Raw genomic sequence first — 18,846 nt, forward strand, 5'->3', positions numbered from 1 at the left:
CATGTCTGTGTAAGAAATTACACCAGCAATTATAGCTAAAGAGGCATGTAAAATTTTAAAAAAATGTATTCAGAAATGATAACTGACATTACATTCTTATTAGGATTACTCTAATTTTAGTAGACTCATTTATATCCTGCCTCTGGATAAAAAATGAGTTTCAATTTTAAAACCTGGATAAAAAGTGGCATCTTTTAAAAAAGTACTTTTAGAAGTCACCCTGAATGATTAAGCAGGATGATAATGCGAGGAAGCTTAACAAAAAGCTGTGCCATTAAAGGAGATATTTGTTAAACAAAACGGAAGCAGAGATACTTATCAAGCCCAGCAGATTATTCCAGGGTAATTCTGGACCTGGCACTGCTGAGTGTTGCTTGTGGTCACAAGTTAATGGAGAGAAAACTGGGAATGGCAGATAACGGGGAACGGGCAGGAGTTTTGCCGGGTGCATCCTGCGCCAGCAAGCCAGGGAATGGCAGCTGACGAGAGCCATCCATAGCCTGGATGAGTCCATGGACTCATTGGACATGGACAGGCATAAGGCAAAGCACAGGAGTCACTCACAGACTGGGAAGTAAAACCCTGAAAGGTGAGTCAGTTCAACATATCCAAAAAAGAAAGAGCATGAGATGGAACACCAAGGTCCTTCCTGAGGTTTGCCAAACACCAAGTTCCAGCATCACCCAGCCCCTCTCCGTGGCACTGCCTTAGATGGGCTGTTGGTACAAAATGTGCCCTTGGCCTCAAGCTCTGGTGTTGGCATGTTTTAACTCCATGGCAATGGATGCTTTGATTGACACAGGTTCTGGCAGGACACAGGAGTCTCGTCTCCCTGTGTCAGCCCACCACACACTTCCTGCTACATCCATCTCCAGCAACACCTCACCAACCCACAAATCTCATCCATGGAACCAGCCACCCCAGATGAGGAACCAGCCAAGAGGCCTCCTCCAGGTTCGCCTGTTGCTCCATGTCCCCACATCCACATCCCCCACATGTCCATGACCACCACATCCAGTGGGACACTGAGGAGATCCTAGCCATCCCAAGGTGCAGGACACGGAGGCAGGAGGGCACAGGTAGCCTGCACAGCCAGGATCGGAGTCAGGGTACCCACAGGGCTGGGCTCCCTCCTCTCACCCACATCCCCCCATTACAAGTGAATTAAGCATGGAAGCAGAGCACCAAAAGATTTAAGAATATGTGGAAAGAGTCAAAAGCTGAAGAGGAAAAAAAAAATCCCAGGCTGATTATTTTATTTTCTCCTGACAGTTTGAGCCACAATGGCCAATAAATCCCAATTACAGATTTTAAAAATGCTTCCTGCAGACACTTGGACTATCAAGGCAATTCTGGGGTCCCATAACTCCTGGTTTATGATGGTCATACATGTCAGTTTTCCACAGAGCCCATCATTTCAATAAAATGATCATAAACCTAGATAAGAAAATTAAAGGACTGACTCAGAAGTTGTCAGAGGAAAAAACAAGTATCCCTGCAATTGCTTTGCCATTTTTACCGACCAACAGTTTGGCTTTTTGATGGGTTTATGCCAGTGTTGTAGTTTAAATTTTGGGGGGGTCCCCGGGGGGGGGTCCCCCGGGAGACCCCCGGGTCCTAGGGTCGTGGGTGTTCCCATGCTGGCAGGCAAAGAGACTTCAGACGGCTGCGGAGATGAGGATTTATTCAAAGTCTCCCTCCAGGCAGGGAGCATGGTCCTGCGGGAGAGGGGGAAGGGAAGGGGAGAGGGGGAAGGGGGGAAGGGAAGGGCAGCGTCCGAAGACCTCCAGGGGGAAGGGGGGCAAAGAGGACGAACCTTCTGCGTTTTCATTCTTAACACAGAGGTTCAAAGTGGGTGCGGTAACATTCTCCAGCCAATGAGGTTACAGATACACGATAGTGCAGGGAGGTTACAGACTTGGGATAAACCATACATTTTCCAGGGGTGAGCCAGAGCAAACCATTTCCATAAAATGCAATCCCACATGCCAGCAGTAAATTTTGGGCTGCTGACAGCTCGGCATGTGAAACAACTGAAGGCAGCATCGGGGAGGTGTGGGGAGGACACAAGCCCAGCCCCGGGCTCAGGCAACAACTCTGAGATGAGAAGTGACAGGGCTCCTCCTGGGCTCCCGACTGATGGCACAGGGACACGGATGCCAGCTCTGACCGACCTTCCTGGCCCCCCCTCCCAGCCCCCCAACCTTTCAGACTTCTCTCCAGGGAGCACATCTGTCCTCATTTCTCTTCCTCCCACCTTGGCAGGGTCAGGAGCTGCCAGCACATGGGAAGGTGACCCCCCCGAGGGTTCCCCACAGCCAGGCAGAACCAGGGACCTCGGGGGCGATGCACAGGAGAGCATCCTTGGGCCCCTCACCAGCAGCTGCCTCTCTCCCCAGCCTGTCACAGCAGCAGCAACAGCTCAAGGGAGACGCCTTTGAAAGGATAAACGACAAGCGTTTGTTGTGCTCCCGTTTCCTGGATGAATGCGCTGCTTCCTTTTACTAAGTACTCTCTTAGGAGAAGGAAAAGGGAAAAATAAAACAGCAGCAGAAAGGAAGGAGGATGAGTCACGGTGAGGCCACATCTCCGACACACGAGAGCTGTGAGACAGTGCCAAGGAGAAAGGCTGGGATTAAAAGCACGGGAGCAGATCAAACATGCGCCCTCCCCGGGAATGGGGAAGGTTTCAGGGAGCTGCCCGCGGGGAGAGAGGTGGGATGGAGCTGGGCCCTCCCGGATGCCTATGGGCTGCAAGCAGCCATCTCCCTTTCCTGAGCTTCAGCCACTGCTTTCACCATCTGAACAGGAGCTCCGGCTGTTGGAGTTCATTAAGACACGCACACAGGGCTACACACCAGGACACGGGCAGCGATGGGGACGGAGAGGACCAGGAGGAACAGTGGCTGCACCCAACAGGAGGTGAAAAAATGCCCTTTTCCTGAGGAAATGAAAGAGCTGAGCCCAGAGCTCAGCGCGCCGAAGGGGGCCGGTGCCCTTTCTGCCGGTGTCTCTCAAAGTCTATCAAAAAGTCCCATTTACATCAAAATGCCCTTCCAGACATGCTTTGATTTTAGTTTTCCCCTTTCATCTCCGTCCCCCTCCCGCCACACCTCGCAGCCCCATTGTCCTCACAGCACCAGGAGAGGGTGGGAAAGGAACAGGAGAGAAAGAAAAGAGCTGGAAACTAAGAGAAGCCAGAATTGCTCCTGGCCCCGCTCCAGCGGGAGCTGTGACCCCATCTCCTGCCTGCTGCTTGGTGGCTGTCCCGGGGGACGGCGCTCCGCAGGGACGGGGACTCGCTGCCCCAGCCTGCGCTGTCGCCCGGGGGTCTGCTCAGGCTCCGGTGGCCACAGATGGTTTCAGTGAGCTTCAACAAAAGCCTCATCTAAGGGCTGTAGGAGCCACCATCCAGATCTGCTGTCCCTGGCCAAACACTCTGCACACCCTGCTCCCAGCACGGAGGCCACTGGTGGCACTGGGAGACCTCGACAAAGTGCTCTGAGCTTGGTCACAACTGCACATCCCAACTGGCAACGAAGTGGATGGAGTGTAAGTGCTTCACTCTGCAGATGAGTCTTTAAAATGCCAGGGGAGCTGGAACACTTCCACAGGTGCCAGTGCCAGACTCTGCTCTGCCCAAGCCTTGTCCCACCTGTCCTCCAGCAATTTGGATTTACTGAGCTGTTTCCTTCCCCAACCCTGGCCAGAGCAGTGCCATATCCTTCCCTCACTTTTCCAAGCCTCTTAAAAGCAGAAGTGCTTTCCCCAGGTTGCCAGACGACATGCAAGCCCTAGACTGAAATCCACTCCAGGTTCCAAGTGCAAATGAGGTTTAACTCCAGTTTAACCCAGTAAAGCCCAGCTCTAGCCATGCACAATTCCAATGTCGTTCACCAGGCTCTGTCCACCTTGCCTGACACAGAGCTTTTCCAGTCCTCCCTTCCTGTTGTCAGTGTCTATTTTTAACCCCCAGCATTATTTCTGTGACTTCAGACACTCTCTGGGGACAAGGTGGAATTGTTGAGCTGGTTCCAGACAAAGTGACTCAATTCTCACCTTCGGAAGCCACACAGGAATCGGAGAAGTAAATTTTCCTCCATTCACATTTTCCTTTCTCTTTCCCTCCAAGCTGTGTCTGGGGCTGAAAGCAGGGAAAGCCTGTGTCCATCATCAAGAACATGTGGTAAAGACATTTTACTCCCTATTCTTCCCTGGTATCTTTATAATCAGCTGGATTTACCTTTGTGGCAGTTACCTCGGCAAAAATCCTGCATCAACTGCCAGTGTATATGAAGGTTAGAATGGTAATCTTAACACAGGTGTTACAAGTGGAGTTCTGAGCTGCCAGGCACAGGGAATCTCATGGAGAGAGGCGCCATCCCGGCAGAAGGGAGGGAGCAGCATTCCCCTCACGGGGCCCTGGGACGAGCACCGGTGCTGACGCTTCGTTGCTCCCTTTGAGCTGGTCTTGCTGGCACCCAAGAGCAGCAATTAAGGAGAAGGTCAGCAGCAAAGCCCTTCAAGAATCTGTCCCTTCAGGGGAGTATCCAAACAACCCCACCATTTGCTACCTTCTAATTCCTAAAGCGCACAAGCCCAACACCAACCCAATGCTGAGCACTCAGAGATGCTTCATGCCTCATGGAATGGACGCGTGTGCTGCGTCAGCCAGATGTTGACATTATTTGGCATTAAGAGCCAATAAATAATCATTAATGCTGCTGCAGCTCTCTGCAAGAAAGTCCAGATGCCAGAAACGCTGTGTTTATGGCCCAAGGGGAGGCAGGATCCGGGAGAGCTGCCTACCATGCACAATGCAGCCAGCGCTGCCAATTCCACAGCGTATCCCAGTCCCTCAGCACTCTGCATTCCTCCTGAAGCCCCAGCCTAAGGGCTGGCAGAACTGGAAGAGTCCCCGCAAGCCGACCTGCTTCTGCAGCCACACAGGACCACATGGACCACCAGAAGCGGGGGTGACATCAGGAGTCGTTGCATTCCGAGCTGTCTGACACTGCTCCAGCCAGCCCTGTTTTTTGGGATGACTCCCTGGTTTCGCTCACTGGAGCTGGCAGGACGCTGGAACACACACAGCCCTGGAGACAAGGGGAGGCAGCATCTGGAAGTAATTATCCCAGCACTCTTGTATCTCTCACCCACTCCTTTTGTAAGGAACCATTCCCAGTATCAGCAATCTCTCTGTCATAAACCAGGAAAGGGATTTTTCCCCCTCATCCCAACGAGGCAGTGGAGACTTTCCCGATGGAGGGCAGAGTGGGCAAGGTTCCTCCTGTCAGGTCACAGGAGAACTGGGCACAGCAGGGACAGGCACCTGTAGGCACCTTAAGGAAGAAGCCCACTCAGGGAAGGAATACAACAATTTGTCTCCTTTGCCTGTGCCCTGGTATGATGCTGCACCACTTCCAACCCTATACTTCCAAGTTTGATGCCCCAAAAACCTCCAACTATTTTACAGGCATGGATGAACTTCTGGCAGCTCTGTGGGATGGTCCTCATGCCTCCAACGCACCCCATGCAATTCCATCCTCAAATCATGCGCTCCATCCTAAACTAACATGCCTCCAGCCTCAAACCATGTGTTTCCATCCTCAACCCACGTGCCTCCATCCTCAAAGAGGAAAAACAAGGAGGAACAGGCCTTGTCTAAGAGAGCAGGAGCCAGGAGGATCCCACAGCCCTTCTCCACGACCCTGAACACCCCTTCCCCAGGCTAGGTAGTCCCTGCATTCTCCTTGGCATTGTCCTCATCCCACACCATGCTCAGGGACAACATGCAGCTTGCATCCCAAAAGAAAAACTCAGCCAAGAAAGGCTGGCTGATGGGCACCAGGAATTTTCCAGCTGGCTAGCACATCCAGCAAACCCCCAGCACCTAAAACAGGGGCACCCTCGCCCACCTTCCTGAGCCCACAAATCCCATATGCAGCAGAGGGAGGTGACTCAAAGACTTTCGTGCCTTTCTTAGATGTTATGAAATCAGGCAGGGAGCATGAAACTGCCTGCCGTGGGTGGGAGCACCCAGGGCTATATGGAGAGCCCGGAGGATTCCTCCATGGTCTGGGAAAGCACATGGGCTCCCCCGCCCCACACATGCCCTCGCAAGGTGGGTTTTTCTTCTGGAAAGACTGGGTGAGCACAAATATCCAGCACAGCCCCACATGAAAGGGGTAATTAGGGAACAGCACCCAGCGCTCACCAAGTCAGGGTAGAGATCAAAAGCATAATTGAGTGTCGGAGTCCAGGACATCCCTCTGGCCACCCTGGAGGGTTTGGAGACCAGACAGGGGGGTCTGGGATCTGTACAAGGGGGTCAGCCAGCCTCACACAGAGCCCAGGAGGACACTGCTACTGATCCCTGTCCACGGGAGTGAATGCCCACATTGTATGAAGAATCACAAGCTGAGAGAATTCAAAATAAGTAGTAGCTAGTTTATCACAGAGTGTAAATGTAGAATCTAGGATTTTTAGTATACGGGTTTGAAGAGGCAAGATGGAGGAATTGGGGAGTGGTCCTGTCCTTCTTGTTCTTTTCCCCCATTTTCTGCTGAGTTGTATTACAAGGATTGGTTTAGAGTAGAAATGACATGTTAACATAGGTAGTAAGTATTGGTAAGATTTTGTAAATAAAAAGTACGTTGCGGACAGTGGTTGGACCAGGGAAATGGTACAAAGGGTCCGGGACCCTCTGATCTGCCAAAGTTCGCCGCATGTCCTGCTCTGCTGGAGATGCCTGGCAGAGCTGAGAAAGAACTGAAAGATAATGAAGAATAAACAACCTTGGAAACATGCACTAGCGGACTCAGCTTGTCTTCTTTGACTCCGGCGTGAGACCTTTTGGGCAAGAGAAGCTCGAAAGCCTTATTACCTTGGGGAACAGCAACCCCGAGGAAAGTCTCAGGGAACAACAACCCTGAGAGGGAGAGAGAGTCCCAAAAACCTTATTACCTCGGGGAACAGCAACCCCGAGGAGAATCTCAGGGAACAGCAACCCTGAGAATTGAGCATTAAACCTCACCAGGATCAGGAGCTGCTCCTGGGAATGGACTCCTGTGGGACTCCCCCCCTTCCCTGCATCCCAGAACCGCTCACTGCAGGTAGGGAATGCCAAGCCAAGGCAACACAAACAGGCTTTCCTCCATCTCCTACTCCCAGCAAGTCTTCCTGTAGCTCAAGGAAGTGAAAAAAAGAAGGAAAATAGGAAAAAGCTCTTCTACTGCCATTAAATGAGCAGCAGGCATGAAGCTGCGAAGGAGAGCAGTGGGAGAGGGCTGGGAGTCCAGGAAGCACAAGGGACCCTCCTCTCCTTTCCCTTCCCTCCACTGCTTTGCCAGGATGTTGCTGCCTCAATTATTTCAGTAATTAGCTGAGCCGAGGCACCGCTAATGGGGGGCAGGGGAAGGGGGGCACAGGGAAAGGGGGGCACAAACCAGCCGGGATGCACAGACAGATCTTGGCCTCGCAAAATTTCCATTAAAGAAGAATAATACAACTCTCAAACCCAAACACAGCTGAAGGGGAAATTCCAGCTGCTTCCAGCCCTTCACACCTCCAAGCGCCTTCCTAAAACCCCAATCCAGCCAGGCCTCCTTGGCCCAGTGAGAGGAAAGGGAGCTGTGCATCTCCAATGGCACTGGGACAGTCCTTCCCACCTCCTGGGGAAGCATGTCCTCCTCCTCCTCCTCCTCACATGCTGTGAAGGAAGCTGGGAACAATGGGATGCACCAGTGCCAGCTCTGGCAGGGATGAATACTCACAGACCACCCACCTGGCTGCCCAGGGACAAGGGACAGGCTAGGAGGCACAGCCTGGTGTAGGGGGCACAGGCAGCTGCCAAGATCCCCTCCCTTGCTTGGTGTGAGGGGCAGCTCCCTGTCCTGGTGACATGGGGAATTCAGTGACTGCAGGCTGTGGTCACTGAGGGAGGGGCTGTACAGAGCTCCCCCATCTTCCTCCACCCCAGCTCTTCCCACAGGAGTGGGGCTGCTGGCTGAGCCATGGGCCAGACCTTCCCTTACAAAAATAACATTTCATCTTTTTTTTTTTTTTTTTTTTAATTTCTTCTTTTGAAATAATTGACTAATTTGCCGATCCCCAGGTCCGTGCTGGGAGTGGATCCCAGGTCTACTCTTGCATAAAGCGTTTATTAAAGACATCACAGGAGGACAGGAGAGAAGGGGAGGGGGGCCAGGCAGAGCCCAGCAGGCCAGGGGAGTGCCCAGAGCATGCTGGAAATTTCCCATCGCACCCAGAGGGAGGAAGCCCAAAAATTAATCCCGATCATCCCCTGCAGCGCAGCTCTGTCCTGAGCAGGGCTTGACTCAGCCAGGATGGGCATCACCTGGGGCAGGCATCACACAGGGAGGGCATCTCAGTCTCAGCACCCTCAGAGCAGGGCTGCAAGTACGGGAAAGGGAGGGAGTCTCCCTCCTCCCTTTAATCCCCAGCCCCAAGGCAGAGCCCTTTCAGAGGAAAGTGTAACACAATACCTGGAAAATTTCTCCCACCCGTTCTCTGCTGTTGGCTGCCAAATTTAAAACATATTTGCTGCCTGGCCTTGAAGAAACATAACCTGCTGCCTAATTCCAACACATTCATTCTTTGAGGGGTAACGAAAATATTCATAGAGCTGCTGGAGGCTCCTCTCCTTACACCCCACAGACCTCGGGGCTGGGAGCTGCCAAAAAGCTGCCTGGGAGCCTCTGTCAGCACACACCAGAATGCCAGGAAAGAATGGGAGGGAGGGAGCCCTTGCACAGCAAGAGGTTTTTGAGTCAATGTCCATAAGCCCTGAGAATCAGCTGGGGGTGCCATCACCCAAAAGCCCTTGGAATATGCAACATCCAGGGCAGTACAAAACTCCGGAGCATGGGGAATAGGTAGAGACTGCAGGGAGAGAATCCCCGTTTGGAAGCACAGCCAACCCATCTCCCCTCAAAAGTGGAGAACTGAGGGAGCAGGTGGATGCACATGCAGCCTCATCCCACCACCCCAGCTCCTCAGAAGTGTTATTAACAAGTTTATAAGTGAATCAATTGTTACCATGTTCTGTTAATTGTTAAATGTTACCATGTCAAATGTTGATCCCCAAGATGAATGCATAGACTGTTAATCACCCATATTGTTAATTACCCAAACCAACAGTCCCTTACCTATAATCTTTTTCCATTGGGTATAGCCTCTGCTCCCCAAAATGGTGCACAATATGCAAATAAAGGGACACTAGGGATACTGGGTACAACTTACAGACAAAACTCCCTTGAGACAATGAACCAATGCAAAATCTGAGACTAGAAATAGTACCCCCAGACTGGCGTAGCAGCAGAGAAGATAGGACCACCAACCAAAGCAACTCTACCATGTTGCCGTGACCTAAACAGTTCTCCATCTGCAGGACACCCCCCCCCCCCCCCAGACAATGAGCTCAATAGGACTTCCCAGGCACACCCGTGAGGACAGAAGCCCCAGCTCTGCCGTGTAGCAAAGCCGCCTACCTCCTCCTCCACATCGCCAAAGGGAGCAGCAGCAGTGTGTGCGACCTCTCGGGCCCCCACCCAGAGCTGATTTCTTAATGAAGGCATTAAAAAGGAGCAGGTCTCCTTGCCCTTTTATTTCACCCAGGAGAAATTTTCTGGCAGGCTGAGGTTTTGAGGGAAGGCTGGAGCAGTGGGAGCAGTGGGAAGGGGCTGGGGGAGGGCACAATGTGTTAAGCAGACTGAGTGATCCAACAGGGCTTATTAAAGGAAACAACTTGTAATACAATAATTATTATGTCGTTTCTCTGGCCTCTTTCCTAAGCCTCCCTTTAAACAGTTTGAGGCTAGAGGGGCCTCTAGGAAGCAGAAATCTGTGGGGCTGAGTGTGTCCACATGTGCCAGGATGAGGAAGATGGGATGGACACAAGGAGCAGATACTCACTTGAACCTCTCCATGCAACAGGAGCTCATCCTGGTTTGCTCACAATCCTTGAGGGAACACATGGAACAAAGAGGAACTGCTGCTCCCCAACTGCAGGGGATCAGCAGATAAGGGTTCTCCTCTGGGAACACCGCTGGATGTGGATCCATGCTTGCTCCAACCAGGATCAAGGCCAGGTCCCACAGCCACTCCAGCTTGGCTTTTCTGCTCTGAAGTTCTCGGCTACACATCTGAAGAAAGCAGCAGTAGCGAACAACAGAGCGAGAGCAAGCAACACAAATCCCCGGGATAACGAGCTCAGAGGAGGGAGACAGTGGGCTCTGTCTGAGGAGGGAGCTGTGCTTTTATTGGAGAGGCCTAAAAGGGCTATAAATCCTCAGATTCCAAGGTGAACTCAAGCTCTTTCAAGTCAGAGGAAGGCCTGGGATGTGTCAGCTGGGAGGACTAACCACACCGCGTCCCCTGCTGAAGTGGCCTCTTCAGCAAAGCCGCGGAGCAGTGCGGGAAATTACACCCAGATCCTTTCCATATGCTCCCGGCTGGCCGCAGGCGGGGCACGTCGGCATCCCTGCCGGCACCAGGAGCTGCCCGACCCCCCGCACAGCAACACCGGCCATCCTGCCTTAATGGGGGAGTGCCTTTGTGCCCATTCCCCTTCCAAACCCCACTGAGGATTTGCCCCCCCAAAATCCCAGTGGGAGCAGGGGGCTTTGTCACTCCCTCTCACGTTTGGCTGCGATACTACAGCAAGCCCAGACAAAGAGCACGGAGCCCAGCACCAGCACATCCCTGCATCCTTCTGCATCCCTCCACATCCCGAGGCTGCCAGCCCTACCTGCCAACCCACACACCAGGCCATGCTCTCACATTTCAGAAATCCATTAAAAGGGAAAAATCGGTGGCAAAGAGGAGACGGCGCCGAGCCTCAGCCCTGCGCGAGCAACCACAGACACTTCCCAGCCTAAGGAGTAGGAAAACATGGACACACTCTGGGATCAATGGGAATGGTTTAAGGGGGTTTATAGCTTATAAGCCATGAAAAGACACTTTGCTTTTCCCAAAGTACCTACTCAGAAGAGGTGGGATGGCAAAAGCTGGTACAAAGGGCTGGGCTCCTCCTGGCAGGATGCCAGGGGCAAGGAAAGGGATTGCTGGGAAGTGGGATATTCCTGTCCCATCACCAGCAGTGATGTAGGCCTGGATGCCACCAAAACCTGCCAGGACCCCCAACTAGGGAGGGCACCCACTCCAGGGCTTTGAACTTCCCAAACTCCGTCCTGAAGGTGCTGGGACAGCTTGTGTGGTATCTCCCAAGTATCCCACCCCTGCATCTCCACGTTGGCACCAGCAAGGGCCAATCTACATCAAACTAGGTGATTCCAAGCTTCTCACCACAGCCCAGCCCCAGCAGACATGGCACACATGGATCTCTCTGCAGGCACAACACCACAGAGGGATAGAGCCTTTGAAAAACCCAGAGGAGAGCTCATGGCTGAACACCAACTAAACCCCTGGCTCTGCCCTTACACAGCCTCCCTGGAAAAGCCTGGTCCCATGGCCTCAGAAAGGGCAAGCAGTCCACCTGAGAAGGGCCGGCTGCGGGTAGGAAAAGGTTATTCCCGAGCAGCCAAGCAAGGGTTATAAATAGCTGGCATTTTTGAAGTGCAGCTGCTCAGCTCAGCTCGGCCTGGGCGGCACTGCCACACAGGCACCTGAGCTGGCTCGGATCCTGCCCAGGGGCTCTGGCAGGGAGAGGTCACAGAGAAGCCACTGCTCACTGGAACACCACGAGGAACCCCCCAAACATGTCCTCTCATCCTCCAGGGAGGAGGGACTGGAGGCCCCCGAGCCACGCTCTGGGGATGACCCGCAGCCTCTGCTCCAGCTCCAGCAGAACCTGCTCCATGGAAGAGCAGGGGCCAGGAAGACCCCACTGTGCACAAATCCAGCCTCACTGAGCAGGTCATTTAGCCCCGGCTTGTCCAACTCCTCTGGAACCAAGCCTGGGCAGGCTGGGGGAGTCAGGAGTGCCAGGATTCCAAGGCTCAGCCATGAGCAGAGCATTGGGGCTCCAACCAGAGATGGGATCCTGAGACTCCATAAGCCAAGCACCACTGCTCCAACCAGACAGGATCCCAAGGCTCCGGCACAGCCATGAGCTGGTGATCAAGCAAGAGACAACCCATGAGGGGCAAGAAAATCCCTCCAGAAGGATGCCGGGAGCACACCAATACTCTCCAGGAGCAGGAGGACCACCACCACCATCCCTCCTGCTCTCCGGAGCAGGATTCTCTGCCACACCATCTGACCCAGAGCAAGGGATGGGAAGAGGAAAAGCATTGGGAAACAGCAGCAAGGACCTGGGCTCTCCCTCAGCCCTGCACAACAAAAGCCCCGCAGCCAGGCTGCGCATTCCTGCCCAGATGTGACGCTGCGATAGCGCCGAGTGAGTCCTGCTCCTGCTCCCCAATCCCAGCAATCATTAGAGACAGAACAGAATCAGCTTTGTTTCTCCCCACCCTATTCCAGCTGCCAGACTCCAAGTAGCATGTGCTACTGATCACTCCAAGATGTTTTCCCACTGGAGTCCAGCGCTCCTTGGGCAGAGAGTCTTCCCAGTGGCACAGCCACTGCTGTGCCAAGGAGAGGGTGCCCTGCCACAGGGGCTGCAAGCACAAAGCTATGGGAAAGCCGGGGGGAACTGGGACACTCAGATCCAACATGGAAACAAAGGATCATCCCCACTGCTAAGCCTCTGGTTTACAGGGGACAATCCAAACAGCTGGTGACAGATGTCATTCAAGGGGCTACTCATGGACTCTAGCTTTTTGCAAATTCCATGATCCCTAAAAACATGGACAGGGCTTGGGGGGGACCCCTGAGCCACCAGTGAAGTTGTTTGGAGGGACCCCTAAACACCTCGTGAAGCTGCCCAGAAGGACCCCCAGCATACCTAGCCACACCACCAAGGGCACAGGCACATCCCACCCTGCCACATCCAGCCCGTTTGGGATAAGGATTCAAGGGAACAGCTTAGACCCCAAAGCGACACAGGAGCGCAGGTGCAGTGGAGGGAAGCAGCCCCCACCAGCCCTTCCCAGTCAGAAATGGCATGGAAGTCCCATGAAAGCACCATCCAGCCCCACTGCCAGGCGGATCCAAGGAGCTGAAGCAGCTGTTTTGCTCTGCAAAAAGCTCCGGCTCCTTTTACAATCAATCAGCCACCCCATCACAGCTCTTTTTTTCTTTTAAAGGAAGCAGTTAAATCCATTTTATGGAATCCAGCAGTATTTACCTGGCTACTGCAAGAGCCACAGCCCTGCCTTCCCTTTTTTTTTTTATTATTTAAGTTAATGAAATCATTCCCAAATGACCTGCAAGGAGCCCTGGGTGCTCCTTTCCCCTGGCAGAGGAAGAGGAAGAATACCTCCAGTGAAGTGTGGGCTGGGCACGGAGAGTTCTGCTTTGTAGGGAGCAGGAGCTGGGAGGGCTCTCAAAGGCCTGGCACCCAGCAAAGGGTCCTCCCCATTCCAAAGGGAAACTCCAACTGGAAAGCAGGCTGGCTGGGCTTGCTTTGCCCAGGCCAGCCTTCGGAGATGAAGCAAAGCCCTGGAAAGGCCAAGGTGCACATGGGAGCCATGGGATTCTTGATGGGAACACAATCATAAATCCTGGAATGGTTTAGGTTGGGAAGAGAACTTAAAGCCAGTTCAGCCCCATCCCCTGCCATGGACAGGGACACCTTCCACTGTCCCAGGTTGCTCTAAGCCCCATCCAGCCTGGCCTCGGATACTTTCAGGGATGGGGCAGACACAGCTTCTCTGGGCAACCTATGCCAGGGCCTCCCCACACCTACAGCCAAGAACTTCTTCCCAATATCCAACCTAAACTTCCTATCTTTTTAGTTTAAAGCCATTCCCCACCTCCCAGCCTCAGGAAGGGGGAATCTCTACAAGCCAGAAATGACTTTCAATTAAAAATAAGCAGCGAGTTTTCCTTATTTCCCAAATCCTGACACTGCAAAGCGCCTCCTGTGCCCATGGCTCCTGCAATTCCATTCTATCTGCTCCAACAAGTGTGAGCCCCCTGCTCCGGAGCTCCAGGCCAGCCTTTCCCCTCTGAAACAGCCTTCCTGCAAGCACTTTGTCCCTCGTACGGAATTCCATGGGACACCATCATGTCATTAAAGGCAGAATAAAAATACCACAAAGGAGTAGACTTTTGTCTGGGTTTTTTTTTTCCTCTTCCCCTCACCTTTTTTCTTTCTTAAATAAATGCATTCATTTGGTTTTTAACAAGTTCGGAACTGAGCAAAACTGTCTGGAAGGGGAAGAGGGAAAAGCAGAGGCAAAAGGAGCCGTTCTCCAGAGCAGCATGGATGATGTGTCCCATTTCCCCCACCTCCTTATTAAAATACTTTCTGGGGATGTGAATTCCAGCCTGAAATGAATTTTCCAAACCATATTTTATTAGGAATGCTTCCCTTTAACAGTCGGTACAGGGGCCCACCAGGGTCAATATTTCTCCCAAATTACAGCCAAGGGAGTTAAGAAAGGATTTAGCCAGAATTCCTCCGGCAATTCACGGCTGTCCAAGGAAAGCACACTCTCACCATCCCCTGGATGCACAGCAGAGGGGATGACTAAATCCCAGAAGCATTTTCCCCAAAGCCCCTCTTGGACACAATGGAATAAATTAAAGCCATATTGCCTCTCCAAGCCCCCTTCCAAAGGGCTCTGCAGGCATCCCAGGGAAAGCTCACTCAGAGGGTGAGCTCATCCCAAGCACAGGTTTGAGACAACTATCACTTTTTCAAACAAAACCATTCCTAGGCCTATTTTTTCCCTTTCAAGACCCAGCATCCTCACAGTGGGAAGTGGGTGATGATTCCACCACTGGCTTTGGGACACACACCCAGGAGCTGACCTTCCCAACCCAGCATACAGCTTAAGCCTGACTTAACTCAATTAGGAAATCATTCCATCTATTGGATGTGTTATCAGTATCCCTCTGATAACACCAGGAGCCCCAAACCTGCTGGTGGAGCTGGAGCCCACAGCTCCCAGCTGCCCAGAAAGGGCAGGAAAATATTTTCCTTATTTACAGCAATCTCGCCGAGGCCGGCCAGGCCTGGAGTGCCACGCTTGCTCCTCAGATCTGTTGGAAAATTCCACTTAGCCATGTTATTTTTAAAGGCTTTAGCTCTCTCTACTCTAAAAACAAGAGTTAAAGCTCAGCAGAGTGGGATGGGGGCTGGCACAGCCCCAGCATTGCCCCAGGAAGGGGCTTGGAAGCCCAAGTACAGTGGCGAAGGGTTTTTATGGATCTATCTGGAACATAATCCCAATCCAAACAAGAGTATGAGTTTTCCTCCAACTGGAGCTAGACTTTGCCCAGTACACCAATCCCTAGACTGGTTTCCTCAACTGGGTTTGCTGGGAGCAGCCCTGAGGAGGCTCTGCCCAATGCCACGCAGCTGGCAAAGCTTGGAGCTGGGAAAGAAAGAGACAGATCCCAAAGACAGATCCTGGACATGAGGATCTGAGGTCGCTCCACAGGGGCACAGACTGTAGGGATCTGAGTGGGATCACGGCCGGGCCCTGAAAGTCCCCACCAAGGCAAAACACTTGCATGAGTTTTGCCCGTGCATTTCCCGGCAGAGCCATTCCTGGGTGGAAATGCCAACGTTTCTGGAGCTTCCCACTCTCTCCTGTCCTTGTGGGGAGACAGGGATGGGGAAGCACCCACAGGAGCAGCCCCATGCAGGATGGCACATTCGCAAAAAGCTGTGTCCAGGGCAGACAATCTCCGAGCTCCAAATCCATGGACAATTGAGAGCACACAATCCCCAAACTCCAAATTCCCAGATAACGGAGAGTGGGCAACCACTGAGCTCCAAACTGGAGAACAACTGTGGGCACACAAACTCTGAGCTCTGAATGGGGAGAAACCAAGGGTGGACAACCCAAATCCCTGAATTCAGGGGGAACTGAGAGTGAGCAACCACCAAGATCTGAACTGGGGGGAAACTGAATCTAGACAACCTCTGAGCTCTGAACTGGGGGTGAACCAAAGGCAGAAATCACTGAGCTCCAAAAACTGGGAGCAGAAAACCACCAAGCTCCCAGTTTGGGAAAACCAAGCAACCCCTTAAGCTCTCCCTGGATACCCCACCAGGGAGGGACATCTTCCAAGGCCACCGCTCCAGGGCTCAATGGGAAGTCCCGGGGTGTCACCCCCGTGCCAGCTGATGGCCACAGCCTCCTCCCAAATTCCCAGTCCTCAGCAGCTTAAGGAAAACACAGGATAAGGAAGGGACGAGGGATGACATGGCATCTTCCACCACCAAGCCGAAGCCACCTCCACCTCCAGCTGCCTTTTCCCAAATAAAATCTATTTTATTGAACCAATTTGCCTGCCCCTCGCCAAGCCCACAAATCCAACGGGGCAATTCCCGAGGGAAAAGGCTCTCTGCTCCCAGCCAACTGACACAACTCCTAAAGAGAGGAAAGGAAAAACACACCGAGGAGAACGAAGTGACGAAGCTGCCGTCCCGGCGGTTCCAGAGCTGGGGACACATAAAGTGTGCCTACAAAGTTCCTTTATCCCCACCAAGAAACCAAGGAAATAAACATTTGTTTGGAATACGTGTCCAGGCAGGAAGGGTGTCCAAATTGTTTCAGTTCTTTCCATTCCTCAAAAACTCTTTGGATTATTTTTGGGTTATTTTTTGCCTTGAGAAATGTGGTGGGGGAAAAAAAAAAAAAAAAGGCAGGCTAAAAGCAGGAATTTTTTCAAGGGAGAAAGGGGTAAGATAAAAAAACATTCCATGATCTACAAGAGAAAGCTGAGCAAGAGCCACCGACCCACCCTGACCACCAGCCCTGGTGTAGGGGCGACCAAACATCCCCCCACTCCTCCTCCTCCTGATCCTTCATATTGTTCCTGCACGGCAGCCGCGTCCATATCCATAGATTTATATAAAAATATATAAATTTATAGAATTTAGGTGTCTGTACAGGGGGAGCAGCTCCACTGCCCGCTTTGTTCGGACTCAGGCCGAGGTGGGGTTGGAACAAATCCCCTCGCCTTCCTCCGCGGCTGATTTCGGATGAGAAAACCCAAAGGAAAAAATAAAAAAAGTAATAAATCCAAACGCTGGAAAGAAGCGACGATCTGGGAAAAATAAATAAATAAATAAATAATACCCCAGCACGTGAAAAATGAAAAAAAAAATTGAAATCAAGAAGTAAAAGTATAGTTAAAAACGGGGGGACAAAAGGAAAGGAGGTGTCTTTTTTTGTACGAAAAGCAGCGCGACGCCGCGGGTCCGTCCTCAGCCCGGGGTCACTTCGTCCGCCGCCCGCAGCCTCCAGGCGCGATTTTTTCTTAAAAACCTCGCTGTTTCCGTTAAATTCGCATTTAGAACACGGTTTCGGCGCCTTTTTCCCCGCGGGAGGTGCGAGGCGCCTCCCTCCCGACCCCCCCTTCTCTCGTCGCACATACTTGGGGTTCGCGGAGCTCCACGACACCGGCTCCAGGCTCTTGGCGAGCGGCGCGGCGAGGCGGCACAGGGCCAGCAGGACACCCAGCAGCCACCGCCCGCCGCGGGGCTGCGCCATCGTCCCTCGGCGGCGGGACGGGCCGGGCGTAGGCAGCGGCGCGGACAACCCGGACGGACGGCCAATGGCTGAGCGGAGCGGGGGGGAGGAGGGGGCTTACTGGAGGGCACGCCCATTGTGGATTCTTAAGGGGAGCGCGGAGGACTTTTGCTTTTGTTCATGCCTCCCGGTTGCCGACCGTTGCTACCGGGTTACCGGGGGGAGGGTGAAGAGGCAACAGCGTTAGGGACGAGCTGGCAGAGCGCCGGTATGGGCGCCCTACCGGCCCGTCCCCATCGAGCCCGTCACCCCCCCCGATGCGGGCCGCGCTTGCCCTCGCCCTCCCCTTCAGCCGCGATCCTACAGCGCCGCCCAGCGGACGCCGTCGGCTACGCCCGAAGCGGCGGCGGGGCAGGGACGGAACCGAAATATTCCATAAAAACACTCGCTTGAGAGGGGTTGAAAGGGGTTTGACGGGTTTGGGACCATTTTCCAGCGAATTGGAGAGTATTTAAATTTTTAATTTTAAAACAAAATTAAGTTTTTCTAATTTTTTTCGAGGGTTTTTCAAAGGTTTTTGTTCATTTTCTTTTCTTTTTTTTCTAAAGATTTCCACTTCTTTGACTTTTTAGAGGGTCTCAAAGATTTTGAAATATTTTTACTTTTTTCGAAGGTTTTTTTAAAGATCTTTTAATGTTTTTGAACCTTTTTCGAGAATTTTTTTAAAAATACATTTTGGGGATTTTTTGAGGGTTTTTCAGTTTTTTAACTTTTTCATGTTTTTAAAAGATTTTTCAATTATTCTCATTTTTTTGAGGGATTTTTGAGTAATTTCTGTCTTTTTTACTTTGTTTAAACATTTTTTTAATCTTTTGGACTTTTTAAAGTGTTTTAAAAATATTTTTCCTTTTACCTTTTTTTTTAAGATTTGGGGTTTTTTTACTTTTTTACAGGATTTTAAATTTTTTTTCCTCCAGATTTTTGATTTTTAAAACTCTTTTAGAGTTTTCCCTTTTTATGTATGCTTTCAGATTTCTGATTAGGTTTTTTTTTAGTATTTTGAAGTTTTTGCCATTTTTTATTTTCTTTTTAATTCTTTGAAGATTTTTTTTTATTATTTTTTGAGGTTTTTACATTTTTTTTAGCCTCTAAAATCTTCTTGATTTTTAAAATTTTTTCCTTGGTTTTCTAGGGGGAGGGGTTTAGGTTTTGAAAGTTTGGAAGGGTTTTTACTTTTTTTTTTTTTTTTTAGATTTTAAATTTTTTCCAAGGTTTCTTGGTTTTTTCAAGTCTTCTGAACTTTTTATTA

The 18,846-nt window shown here is 51.6% G+C and overlaps 1 protein-coding gene across 1 annotated transcript in view; it reads right to left on the reverse strand.

Moving 5' to 3' along the window:
* LOC134564990 (ephrin-B1-like) overlaps nucleotides 1-18,334 on the reverse strand; it is a 51,984-nt gene extending 33,650 nt beyond the window's left edge. The window contains exon 1 of the mRNA XM_063424338.1: nucleotides 17,443-18,334. Coding sequence (XP_063280408.1) covers nucleotides 17,443-17,558 — 116 coding nt within the window. The 5' untranslated portion in view covers nucleotides 17,559-18,334. The remainder of the gene's footprint in view (nucleotides 1-17,442) is intronic.
* Nucleotides 18,335-18,846: the final 512 nt, after the last annotated feature.

The sequence above is a fragment of the Prinia subflava genome (genome assembly GCF_021018805.1).
Source record: "Prinia subflava isolate CZ2003 ecotype Zambia chromosome W unlocalized genomic scaffold, Cam_Psub_1.2 scaffold_31_NEW, whole genome shotgun sequence".
Taxonomy (NCBI): Eukaryota; Metazoa; Chordata; class Aves; order Passeriformes; family Cisticolidae; genus Prinia; species Prinia subflava.